Source organism: Leucopleurus acutus, assembly GCF_964270905.1.
Source record: "Leucopleurus acutus genome assembly, chromosome: 17".
In the NCBI taxonomy this organism is placed as follows: domain Eukaryota; kingdom Metazoa; phylum Chordata; class Mammalia; order Artiodactyla; family Delphinidae; genus Leucopleurus; species Leucopleurus acutus.
Genome location: NC_139159.1, coordinates 47,368,939 through 47,383,232, shown reverse-complemented (window position 1 = coordinate 47,383,232; position 14,294 = coordinate 47,368,939). Strand labels below are relative to the sequence as shown.

Below are 14,294 nucleotides of genomic sequence, written 5' to 3'. Positions count from 1 at the left end.
GACTCAGTTTTCTTTGGGACCTTAAATCACTAAACCATGACTATAGATAGGGATTAATCCATATGATAATTGGTAATATTTCTTTGAGTCTTCAATTATACCATCTAAACACAAACAATTGACCCATCTTCTAAGAGTACAAAGTAGAATAGTTAACTGCTTTTATGTCTGGCTAACTACTTCTTTCTCCCCTGTCTTCTACTCTCTCATCTTTTTTGTGCAGTTGAAATAGCAAGGACTCTTGTATGTTGGTCTCTCTCTGTTCCTTGCAAGTTCCTTAATTATTTTGGTCTCCTCTCAGTGTTTAGGATAGTACTTGTAATAGAGTAGTCATTCAATAAATATGTTGAATGAACATGTAATCAGTAATAAATGACTTGGTTTTAGAGGAAGGAAAAGAGGAAACAAAAGGCAATTAGATTCAAAGCTTTTATCTACCAAGGAAACCTTACTTTTAAGACGGGCAGTGAGTACACTGATGACACCTGATATTTCTTTCTCTTGCTTTTGGTCTTATTGTGTGGCCTGACGTACCCTGCTAATTCTGCATAATAGTCAGGGAACAATTCTATTCCATTTGAGCCTTGCCTCCTGTGTGAGTGTTCCTTAGGCTAAGGGCCAGCCAGGTTGGAGAAAGGAGAAGTGAGAGTAATGCTGGGCACTCCCTTTTCTGCTTCTGTTGAACAAGCTGGATTATCCTAGAAGAGTAGGTGAGGACATGACTAAGAAGCAGGAAGAAGAATCTTCCCAGGAAATCTGAGATGGAGTTTCTTAGGACTGGGGTTCTAGAAGCTGTGTGTCAGGTGGAGAATTGGGTCAGCTGGTTCAGGAGTACACAAAAGAAAGGAAACATTGAAGCCTTCATCCAGGGGCAGGTGAGTCAGGAATCAGCCTTCAGGAAGCATCCAATCCAAGCAAAGTTGTGAAAACTGAATCTAAGGTAAAGGGGAAGTTGAGCATGGAGAGGTTTCCAGTGCTATTGAGAGTTAAGTTTTTGTCATATTAGGGAGGAGTTGTTAAAAACACTGAGCCAGGCCACACAGAATTGGGGGCATGAAATAACTGGGAAAGTTGTGAATGGGAGTAGCTAGCAAAAGATGCATCCAAAGACTGATGAGCCGTGGTGACTGCCAAGTTAAAGTTAGATGGTGTGAATTTGTAGTGAATCCAGGAAGTAGGATTGCATGCTTCTGGTGGAAGAGTGAAGAATTTGATGGGTAGTGAGCTCATTTCTTTCCTTTGACCATCTAATATGAAAATAATCTGAATTGAAATTTCCTTACCATTATTCTCAGCTAATGAGTTTTTCTGTGTACAACATTCTTTTCTTTCACGGCATAATTTTTCCTTTACATATTGCACTATGCAAATGAATATTATCATAATGACTTGTCCAGATTCATGACTGGAAGAATACTGCTAATCTTACGTTAAACAAATGTGCTCCTTTCTTCCTAGGCCTCCTATACTCAAACAAAAGATTGGTTTGCATTAGCAAAACAAAATCAGCAAACAGTATCAACCTTTTCATTACCTTCTTGTGTATTACACAACAAAATTGGATCACCAGTTAATTCATCTGTTTCCGGTAAGCAGAAAAGGACAAGAATGGCCTCAGAACTCCTTTTTACATCTTTTGTTGTTATTCTAAACTTACAGTACAACACTTAGTGGATGGGGAGAAAAAATTATCTCCCCTGCAACACCACTTTCTACTGTTTTTCAAGAGACAACCTGATATAGTGAAAAGAGGATGAGTTTAGAACCCAACTCTGATACTTATTAGTTTGTGACTTCTGCAAATTATTCCACGTCTGGGAGCTTTGCTTTTGTCATCTGTAAGATTAAACTAATGATGCATACATACTGAATGTATAGAAAATGCTTAGTGCTTCATACCTAATGGACAGTCAATAAATATTTGTCTTGTCATTATTTCCTGTCACAGTTTACAAATTCTTATTATTAATCCTTTGAAACGAAGTGGGTGCAACCTTTCTCTTCTCCCCAAAGTAAATAGTGATTTACGGAACTTGAGTTTTCCTTCTGTTTTTAAGTTCAGACTGTTTCTCACCTTGAAAAGCAGATAAATTTCTACTGTGGGGAACTTTGTGGGTGATACAAACTTTTCATAAATAAAGGGAACCTTCCAGAAATGGGAGTAATTAAATACGATATTGCTAGAGGGAGAAAAAATCTTGCAATGTGATTCAAGAGAGGAACTCAGAAATTCACTAACAATTCTTACATAATTCCTTTGAAAAGTATAAGCAACCTCTGGAGGTGATAAGTCTGGATTCTCTAGGATTGAACCCAAATCTAGGTAAAGGGGAAAATCATCTTCCTAATTGGAAATTGCTGAATTTATAGATTTCTTACTATTTTCCCCAAATAGTAAAGTAGAAAATTGGAGAGTGCCGTTAGTAAGCAGGAAGAGAAAGGATAGCAGGAAGGCAGTGAGCAGAAGTGCCAGGCTTGCACTTTACCTCCAAGTCTGTGGGGTTGAGTGTATACCCAGTATCCTTTCACAGGTTTACAAAAGTCTAATCTCAATTTTGGGGAAGTTTAGTATATTTATTTTCAATTAAAATTGTAATGAAGCATTTCCAGTTCATTGAGACTTGAAATCTATTACTGAGAAAACTGAGAGTGGGACACATGGGTCAGGGTTTTCCGGATCCACGGCTTTGCGGGGGGTAGATTTGCCATGTGAAATAAAGCACTGATATCAGATATTTCACTGATTTCTGAAAGACAGAAGAATAGGGGCTAGACTATATCTTTAGAAAAAGTGTAAAAGCAATCCATTTGTATTTGTAAGTCTTCACAAGGGCCTTATGCAATTTTGTAATTTTAATGATAGGTTATAAGTATAGTAGTAATTGAATCTTTCTGATAAAATAGTGAATTTTTTTAATTGCTATTATGACTCCAGTTCTGGTCTGTGCTTCTATCGTCTCATCACCTATGGCAGCTAATTTTATTTTACCATAGAACATGAAATATTAAAGTACATACAGTTGTTTGATGTACACATTCTAATTCTTTAATAGATTTGGCCTTTGTATGTTGACATTTTCAGCCTGGAATATTACATTTTAAAAGTGTATAATGTCTTTTGAAGATCCTCTTTATTAAGGATATCAAATATTTAATTCATCTGCCACCAATATCCCGATCTTTCATGTCCAGGGAAGACATGGCTAATCCCTGTTGGCAGTTTTTCTCTCTACTGATCCCATATGTAGCCTTAGACTCCTCATGACACTGGTTGGTCCCTGCAGTCACTACCGATGATAAACCCATTTGCCATCCTAGCTCTATAACATCTAGTTAATAATTAAAAGAAAACTTTTACATTTATATCTGATCTAATAGCCTTTTATGATTTAATACAGAGAGTTTTATCTTTGATGATGGAGTTCACCCCAGGACGAAAAAGAGCCCATCTACAACCACTAGGTTAATTTCCGAATTTGAAGAAGATGGGCCTGTATCTCTACAAGACACTCCTTCTCAAGCTCTTCTGAGGACATACCTTGAAAAGCAACAGGATGTTGATGAAAGCCTGACATTGCATTTCTCAACATGTGAAGAATTTTTAAGATCTTATATAAACTTTATTTTGAGAGTGGCAATTCATCAAATTCTTGGAGCACCACTTAGAGAAAGCCCAGATTATATAAATTTCAGAAATGTAACAGAAGTGGTATTTGATGAGTGTTTGGGGACTACCTCTGGCAAGAATGTTTTGCTGAGTGAAATGCTAAAGGAAAAGTCGGAAGACATGTTAGCACAAGCAGTTTCAAAAACTGAGAGCGTTGGACTAGAAAGCAGGGCTAATTGGTGTATTTCTCACAAAACTTATGACATTGGCAATAGAAAGGAGTTCGAAAGATTTAAGAAATTTATTAAAGGTACATTAGGGGAGAGATATTGGTGGCTCTGGATGGATATTGAGAGGTTAAAAGTTCTTAAGGATTGTGGAAGACATCAAAGGTATTTCTACTTTTTTATTTTTCAATAGTTTTAAAACCAAATTATAGAATATTAGTTTGGGTCATGTAAGCACCGGCAGAAAGCCTGAAATAAATATTTAAATGTAATTTATACTTTTAGAGGAATGAATAATAATAAGATTTATTTTATTATAATAATATTGATTTATGTAAAAGATACCTTATGCCAGTATAAGGGGCTGGCTGTTCCTAACAGCCTGCTCAGTTAACAAATTCTATGGTCTTTAGTCAGATGCCACTTCGCCATTCATATCTGAATGTGATAGCTGCTAGATATGATGCTGGATATCCTCTAGAGAGCCTCTTAAAAGTCTGATGGGGCACAGGTCTTCAGCTGCTCCAAATGTTTTAGGTCAGTATAAGTCTTAAGAACCTTAAGAGGACCCTGCTTTAGGAAAGTCCTTATGTTGTGTTTTCCTGATCTGCTCTGAACTCTGAAGCAGATCCACTGTAGTAGACTGCAGTTCCCATTAAAGGTTTGACTGAGTAAGTACTAGTGACTTGATTATTCCAGTTATCTCAGTGGCATTCAGATCGTAATGCCACTGTTGTTGATCATAATGATCATAACGTCATTGTTGTACACAGTTATAAGCGCAGGGATTACCAAATGGTTGATTATGAAGCATGACCTGATTGATCCCAGGGTAGAAGGCCACTACCACTTGCCAAGACATGTTAGGGAAGGGATAGGCAAGCAACCTACATAGATTCTTCAGAATTAATACTGTATTAGTTCCTATTGTTGCTGTAATAAATTACCACAAACTAAGTGGCGTAAATCAACACGAATTAATTCTCTTACAGTTGAAAGGTTAGAAATCTAAAATGGGTATGCAGGGCTGCGTTCCTTCTGAACACTCTAGGGGAAAATCCATTTCCTTGCCTTTTCCAGCTTCTGAGGCCACCTACTTTCCTGGGCTTATGCCCCCTTCCTCCATCTCCAAAGCCGGCAGCATGACATCTTTTCTCTTCTCTGACTGCTGCTTCTATCCTCACTTCTTTTCTCTATGACTATTACCCTCCTGCCTCCATCTTAGGACTGTTAAGATTACATTAGCACCAATTAGATAAGCCAGGATGATCTCCTCAAAATCCTAATCACATCTGCAGAGTCCCTTCTGTCATGTAAGGTAACATTCTTAGGTTCTGGAGATTAGGATATGGATATCTTTGTAAGGCCATTGTTCAGCCTACCAAAAATACCCTTCCCATTCCCATATCTGTGAGAAATATTTATATCTCCCTGTAACTCACTTTTGGTTTTAAGATAGTTCATTAATTGCCTGAAGCATTTTGGAAGTGAAAATATTTGGCTAGTTGAATATTGTGTCAATGTGTGTGTATGTTTGTGTATTATTTCAGACATATTGAGAAGATGAAAAAATGCTATCTAGTGAGCAGTGGAGACTGCTACCTTTCTGCAGAAATCTTATCAAAATTTAAACTGCTAGATGGATCTCAGTGGAATGAAGAACACTTAAAAAATATTCAGACTGAGGTTGTAAAACCCTTACTTCTTTATTGGTAAGAAAAAATAATACGCATCAAAGTTATTTGCTTTCACTTTTCTTAAGCTAGTTACAAGTTATACTTTTTTGTCTTAAGGCTGTAACATTTATGGAAATTTTGAATGACAAGATTATTATATCTTTGGCCTTCTCTAAAGTACCTATCCTTTAGATAATTTTGATATTTGAGGGACTTTAAATCCGTAATAAGACTAGACAGTACTTAAGCTCCATTTGAACTTTGTGAGCATATCCTTCTACCCCTGACCTTCTTACACTCAGGACCTCATCAAATAGATGTGTGTTTGTGTGTGTGTGCATTTGTGTGTGTGTGTACATGTAGCTTGAGTTGGATTTGTCTCAATAAACATTCCATGAACACTTTCTATGGGCCAAGTGTTGTGCTAAGGATACAAGGGTAAAACACAGTCAAGTCTAGTGATCCTAGTCTAGTGGGAGGAACAAACATATAAAATAAGTGTAGCAAAAGAAAGTGTGGTGAATGTACAGGATACGGAGAAGAGGTAATATTTCACCTGGGACTCAAGGGACTCTAAACAAGAGAAAGAGAATGGACCTAGTGGAGAAAATGTGTGCCTTCTGAGGATCAGTGAGCTGTCCAGCGTGGCTGTGATGGACCTGATCATGTTACTTCTCTGCTTTAAGTCTTTAACTAGTTACCCCAAAGCTTTCAGTGTAAGGTTCAAATTCCTTAAGTTAACAAATAAGATTATCATGGGCTTCCCTGGCGGCGCAGTGGTTGAGAGTCTGCCTCCCGATGCAGGGGACACGGGTTCATGCCCCGGTCCGGGAGGATCCCACATGCCGCGGAGCCTGCACGTCCGGAGCCTGTGACCTCAACGGGAGAGGGTACAACAGTGGGAGGCCCGCAAAACAAAACAAAACAACAAACAACAACAAAAAGATTATCATGATTTTTTTCAATGATATGTGTTTCTTTAATTAGCTCAATCACATCCCTTTTTTTTTTTAACAACCTTATTGGAGTATAATTGTTTTACAATGGTATGTTAGTTTCTGCTTTATAACAAAGTGAATCAGTTACACAGATACTTATATCCCCATATCTCTTCCCTCTTGCATCTCCCTCCCTCCTACCCTCCCTATCCCACCCCTCCAGGTGATCACAAAGCACCGAGCTGATCTCTCTGTGCTATGCAGCTGCTTCCCACTAGCTGTCAGTTTCACATTTGGTAGTGTATATATGTCCATGCCACTCTCTCACTTTGTCCCAGCTTACCCTTTCCCCTCCTTGTGTCCTCAGGTCCATTCTCTAGTAGATCTGCGTCTTTATTCCTGTCTTGCCCTTAGGTTCTTCATGACCTTGTTTGTTTGTTTTTTTTTTTTTTAGATTCCATGTATATGTGTTAGCATATGGTATTTGTTTTTCTCTTTCTGACTTACTTCGCTCTGTATGACAGACTCTAGGTCCATCCACCTCACTACAAATAACTCAATTTCATTTCTTTTTATGCCTGAGTAATATTCCATTGTATATATGTGCCACATCTTCTTTATCCATTCATATGTCGATGGACACTTAGATTGCTTCCAAGTCCTGGCTATTGTAAATAGAGCTGCAGTGAACATTGTGGTACATGACTCTCTTTGAAGGAATAAACCTACCTAAGGAGACAAAAGACCTGTATGCAGAAAATTATAAGACACTGATGAAAGAAATTAAAGATGATACAAATAGATGGAGAGATATACCGTGTTCTTGGATTGGAAGAATCAACATTGTGAAAATGACTCTACTACACAAAGCAATCTACAGGTTCAGTGCAATCCCTATCAAACTACCAATGGCATTTTTCACAGAACTGGAACAAAAAATTTCACAATTTGTATGGAAACACAAAAGACGCCAAATAGCCAAAGCAATCTTGAGAAAGAAAAATGGAGCTGGAGGAATCAGGCTCCCTGACTTCAGACTATACTATAAAGCTGCAGTAATCAAGACAGTATGGTACTGGCACAAAAACAGAAACAGAGATCAATGGAACAGGATAGAAAGCCCAGAGATAAACCCACGCACATATGGTTACCTTATCTTTGATAAAGGAGGCAAGAATATACAGTGGAGAAAAGACAGCCTCTTCAATAAGTGGTGCTGGGAAAACTGGACAGCTACATGTAAAAGAATGAAATTAGAGCACTCCCTAACACCATACACAAAAATAAACTCAAAATGGATTAAAGACCTAAATGTAAGGCCAGACACTGTAAAACTCTTAGAGGAAAACATAGGCAGAGCACTCTATGACATAAATCACAGCAAGATCCTTTTTGACCCACCTCCTAGAGAAATGGAAATAAAAACAAAAATAAACAAATGCGACCTAATGAAACTTCAAAGCTTTTGCACAGCAAAGGAAACCATAAACAAGATGAAAAGGCAACCCTCAGAATGGGAGAAAATATTTGCAAATGAAACAACTGACAAAGAATTAGTCTCCAAAATTTACAAGCAGCTCATGCAGCTCAATAACAAAAAAACAAACAATCCAATCCAAAAATGGGCAGAAGACCTAAACAGACATTTCTCCAAAGAAGATGTACAGATTGCCAACAAACATATGAAAGAATGCTCAACATCATTAATCATTAGAGAAATGCAAATCAAAACTACAATGAGATATCATCTCACACCGGTCAGAATGGCCATCATCAAAAAATCTAGAAACAATAAATGCTGGAGAGGGTGTGGAGAAAAGGGAACCCTCTTGCACTGTTGGTGGGAATGTAAATTGATACAGCCACTATGGAGAAGGTATGAGGTTCCTTAAAAAACTAAAAATAGAACTACCATATGACCCAGCAATCCCACTACTGGACATATACCCTGAGATTATCATGATTTGTCCCTGCCTATGTCTTTGGCATTATGTCTCATCTAGGTATTCCAGATTACTTGTAAACTTTTTATTTTTCCATATATAGAGAGAATGTTGTTTTTCTCTTTCTCTGTAAACTTCTATTCTTAAATATTTAAGAAATGTATAAATTATACTGAAATAGGCACCTGTATACACACCACCCAACTTAAAAAATCATTACTAATACAGTGGAAGCTTTCCTTTTTTAAATTTAACTTTTTGTTTTGAGATAATTGTAGATTCATATGCAGCTGTTAGAAATAATACAGAGATTCTGTATACCTTTCACCCAGTTTCTTCCAATGGTAACATCTTGCATAACTGCAGTGCAATATTGCAATGAGGAAATTGACATTGATATAACTCTCCAGTCTTTTTTCATATTTTGCCAGTTTTACAAGCATTTATTTCTCTGTGTATAGTTAGTTCTATATAGTTTTATCACATGCATTTGCTGTTACAGTCAAGATACAGAGCAGTTACATACATGCCTCCCTTTGTATTGCTCTCTTATAACCATACCTACCTCTTTCCTTCCCCCTTTCTCATAATTCCTGGAAACTACTAATCTATTATATAAATGAAATAGTACAATATGTAATCTTCGGGTATTGGTTTTTTCATTCAGCATAATTCCTTTGATATCCATCCAAGTTGTTTTGTTCTTTTTCATTGCTGAGTAGTATTCTGTTTTATGGATGTTATACATTCATTCACTCATTGAAGGACATTCGGGTTGTTTCCAGTCTTTTGATATTATTAATAAAGTTGCTATGAACATTGATGTACAGGTTTCTGCATGAGCGTAAGTCTTCCTTTCTCTGGGATAAATGTCCTAGAGTGAGATTAGTGGGTCATACATAGTCTTTTTTTAGTTTCAACAGCAACAGCCAAACTATTTTCCAGGGTGGATGTACCCTTTTACATTCCCACCAGTAGTGTATGAATGATCCAGTTTTTCTGCATCCTTGCAATTGTTTGATGTTGTCACAGTTTTCTGTTTTAGCCAGTAAATACTTATTTACTTATTTTTATAAGTGTGTAGTGATATCTCATTGTAGTTTTACTTTGAAACTCTCCAGTTGTTAATGATGCTGAACGTGTTTTATATGCTTATTTGTCATTTGCATATACACTTCAGTGACATATCTGTGTGTTTTGTACATTTTCTGATTGTGTTCTTTCTTATTATTGAGTTTTAGAGTTATTTTTATGTTCTAGATACTAGCCATTAGTCAGGTATATAGTTTGCAAATATTTTCTTCCAGTTTTTAGCTTGTCTTCTTAAAGACAAGCTTTCTGAAGTCTTCTTAAAAGGGTCTTTCATACCTTCTGGATGGGTGAACATGTAGAGGTGCACCCACATCCCTTGCCCTATGCTTCTCTTCCATCTAGCTATTTCTGAGTTATATCCTTTTATAGTAAGCTAGTCATGTAGATTAAGCAAACAAAAATATTGTGGATAATGGGAACCAGAATTCTCATCAACGTGGAAGAGAGTTACAAATATAGAAGAGAACAGAGTGAATCCTGTGGTGATGAACTGGAATTAGAGGTGCAAATGGAAAATGCAGCTTTCACAAACTCATGTTACCATACTAATTATGAAGACTAATTCACTGAAGAAAAAACAGGACAAATCAAACAACAGAAGACCATGCAGACAAGAAAGAAAACAACTTGCAAGAGAAAATCTGAAATGAAACGTGTGTGGGATTTTCCCTGGGAGGGGGAGGGGAATATATTGGAGGACTCTCTAAATGAAGGGTTCCACATAATTTTTACTACAAATGTTTCATTAGAGTAAAGGCAGTTATCCTCTTGAGCCAAGTTTATTCAACTAATGCAAACTTCCCTATGTCAAATACACCTACTATTAAGAATAAATATAACCGTATCTGAAAAACCAAAAAAAGTGAGTCTTTTATAGAGCAAAGTTTTTGAATTCTGATGAGGCCTTCCTTTTATGGATTATGCCTGTGGTGTCAAACCTGAGAACTCTTTGCCTAACGCTATATTCTGAAGATTTTCTCCTATGTTTTTCCTAAAAACCTTATAATTTTATGTTTTACATTTAAGTCCGTGGCCCATTTTGAGTTATTTTTTACATATGGTGTGAGGTTTAGGTCAAGGTTCAGTTTTGGTTTTTTTTCTTGCTTATGGATATCCAGTTGCTCATCCTCATTTATTGAAAAGGCTGTTTTTCCTCTTTCCTTCTTTTCTATGTTTTTCATTGACATACAGTGAAAGCAAACTGTATAGATTCACATAACCACCATGACAATCAGTGTACAAACAATTCTATCATCTTAAGAAACTCTCACACCACCCTTTTGTCATTAGACTCTTCCCCCACTCCCAACCCACTGATCTGTCCTTTGTCACTATAGTTTTGTCTTTTTAGAATGTCATATAATTATACAGCATTAACTTCTGTTGGTCAGCATAATGCCACTGAAGCATAGTGCATCCCAATTGTTACATGTACCGTAGTTCATACATTTTGTTATTTGGGCTTTCCGGTTGTTCTTTGTTGGTAAGTAGAAATGTGATTGAATTTGTGTGTACTCACTCAGTGTTGGAGAGGGCAAAAGCCCTTCCAGGCTCAATTGCTAACCTCAGACAGGCCTGCTCTGCTTTTCTGGCTCTTTTGGTGCTGTTGCATTCTCAGGTCCATCAGGCACTGCCTTCTTCTTCTCACCTACACACCAACGTCTTGCAGGTCTTACGGCTGATCTTTTGTACCCACCTGCTTGTATATTGGGGTTTGGGGGGATACCGTGTCACATTAACATTTTGTTCTAAATGTCGTCCGTGAGTTTTTGGTTTTGCCATCTAGCTGTGCTGTCTGTTTTTATGAAGGGATTCTGAGAGGTAGAAGAACAGTATTGCTGACTTTGCCATCTTCTCAGAATTCTTTCTTAACCTTTTTTCTTGATCTAGCTAAATCCTGTATATTCTTTAAAATTCAAACGTAAACACAAACAAACATTCATGTCACCACCATGTTGCTTGGGAAATAAAGCATTACCGAGACCCCTGAAGTTGCCTTCCTGATCACACCATCCTTACTCCCACTTGGGGGTAGCCACTATCTTGACTTCTGTGATTATCGCCTTGCTTTTCTTTGTAGTTTTACCAACCATGTATGTAAATAAATCCCTAAGCATGTATTTTTATCTGCCTGTTCTACAACTTTATAAAAATGGAATCATGTTGTATGCCTTCTTTGCGTCTTCTATCAACAATATATTTGTAAGATTTGACTGTAACTGTATTTAAGAGTTTTATTAATTTTCACTGTTGTATATGGCATTCCAGTGCATGAATATACCATAATTTATTTAGTGTTTAAAAAAATTTGTGTCATTTTCTCTTTTCACAATTGCAAGCAATGCTGTACACATATCCATTTTTCCAAAGTAGTTGTACCAATTTGCATTCCCACCAACCAGAATATGAGAGTATCCATGGCTACAAATCCATGGTAACATTTAATATTGTCGGAGTCTTAAATTTTTGCCTATGTATTTGGTATGTCATTGGTGTTTTGTGCTTTTTCACTTGCATTTCGCTGATTATTGGTGAGGTTGATAACCTTTTCAATATTGAGTGGTCATTTGGATTTCAACTTCCATGAATTGCTTGTTTATCTTCCTTGCCCATTTTTCTGTTGTGAGATACATAGATAGATGGATAGATAAATAGATATAGATAGATATACACACATTCGCATACACACACATGTATATACATATATATATGTATATATATATATACACGTGTTTACACACACATATATTGGATGCAGTTCCTTTGGTGATTTACGTGGCAAATACCTTCTCCCACTCTCTAGACCTTCAGATTAAGAGGTGTACAATCAATGTACATGAGAACCTGTATGATGGAAGTGTGAAAAAGAATACAATACCTGTTTAGGATTGACTGTGAAATGTAGTCCACAGTATTTGATGAATTCACGTAGTGGCTAATAAAAAATTAATGCAATGAATTAAATAAGAATGCAAGATTAAAATGGGGCCATGTGAATATACTGTAATGATGGGAATTAGAAAATTGATATACCCAGATTTCCTGTCCAGCACATGTATGATTTATTTGATCAGGGTCTTGTAAATATGCCCACTTACTAATTGGCATGAAAATAAGAGGTAATTTTAGATATTTCCAAGTCTGCAAGTAAAGGTTTTGAAATATGGTGTAAAGTGACCACCCAGATCTTTACAGGGTGCTTTCTGATCCTAAACTAATTATGGACTTTGGGTTCTCTTCCACTCCTAACCTGTGTTTACATCAGGGAAGTATCTACCATCTTCCTGTTTTTAAAGGGAGGCAATTTTCTACCAGGACCTGAAATATGAAGTGAAATTAGTCTTTGGACCATGGCACCAGGGGGAAAACCTAGTCCAAGAAGTAATTAACAACAGGCCCTGACAGCTGGAGTTAACCCCATAGGCAATATGGGAATATCCATCAAGTTAAGTGGGACCTTGATACTGTGCCAAACATTCTTTTTCCTAAATTTCTGGCAGTAGTGTAGGTCTTTCATTTATTATCTAAATTGTTATAAAATTAATTCTTACCTTTAAATTTAAGGCTTGAAAATAGATCATATGATTCATAATCCACTTTAGTAGTATACTTAAGCATTATAAAAATGTTTATATATTTTTAAATGTTAATTTAATCCACTAGTTTTTATTTGGTATTATAGATAAATTGTAAACTGCTTTAAAACAGATTACAGATGCATTCTATTTTTGTTTTACTAGAAACTGTAAATTATTTTTTAAAATTCCTTCATTAACTAGATATATAGGTTTCTTTTTCTTATCAAACAGATAATAATTTGAATGTAATTTTATTAATTATTTTTTCTTCATGTATATTGCCTGTTTATATTGTATAAGTGAATGTGATTTCAGGCAGTTGATATATCATAGAATAACATTGGAAGGAGGGGCTAGGCAGCAGAAAAAGAAGAAATTATTAGAAAAGAGATGTGGCAAGACTGATAATTGTGAGCGTAGATATTATACATTTGGTAGCGTTTTGATTTTTGAGGCTTATTGTCTAGTTTAATCTTAAATTTGTTTTTCCTCCAACTAGGGCACCGAGATTCTGTGTTACTCATTCATCCTCAACAAAACATGCTAGTGCTGAACTGAAATTCTGGCACCTTCGTCAAGAGAAACCAAGGAAGGATGTCGACCCTTTTCCACAAATGGCAACCCTCTTGCCATTAAGACCTAAATCTTGCATTCCACAGATACCTGAGATGCAGGTAGGATGTACATTGATACTTTGATCTCTAAAGTTTGTAATAAAATATCCATGCTTGGGTTTTGTACACTAATACTTAAGTTTCATCATAAACCTTTTGTTGTTGTTGTTGCTTGTTGTTAATGTACATGCTGCAACAATTAGGAAATAAGAAAACCTATGGTTTGTTCTCCACCAATCAGCCAATGTGATCTTTTAAAAATGCATGATCATGTACTCACTTGCTCAAAAACTCTCTAGTGGCCTCCTCTCTCACTCAGAATACAAGCCAAAGTCTTTACACAGCTGTTTACACCCCTGCTAACTTCCTGACCTTATTTCCTAGCATTCTTCTCTAGCTTACACCACTCCACACTGGCCTCTTTGCTGTTCTTGGAACACACCAAGCAAAAACCTGGGAGGGCTGCACTTGCTGTTCCCTTCACTTGCAGCACCCTTCCTCCGGATATGTTGCCCCTCGCTCACTTTGGTGTCTGCTCAGATATCCCTTAATCAGAGAGGCTATCCTTGACTCTTCCATGTAAGCACACTTGTGTAGGACAGCACAGATACCCTCCCTC

At 36.7% G+C, this 14,294-nt stretch overlaps 1 protein-coding gene across 1 annotated transcript in view; it reads left to right on the top strand.

Moving 5' to 3' along the window:
- Positions 1 to 14,294, top strand: part of RGS22 (regulator of G protein signaling 22) — a gene marked incomplete at both ends in the record, with an annotated part of 157,068 nt that overhangs the window by 57,926 nt on the left and 84,848 nt on the right. Inside the window, 4 exon segments of the mRNA XM_082858451.1 lie at positions 1,459 to 1,588; positions 3,399 to 3,999; positions 5,385 to 5,546; positions 13,561 to 13,735. Coding sequence (XP_082714577.1) covers positions 1,459 to 1,588; positions 3,399 to 3,999; positions 5,385 to 5,546; positions 13,561 to 13,735 — 1,068 coding nt within the window.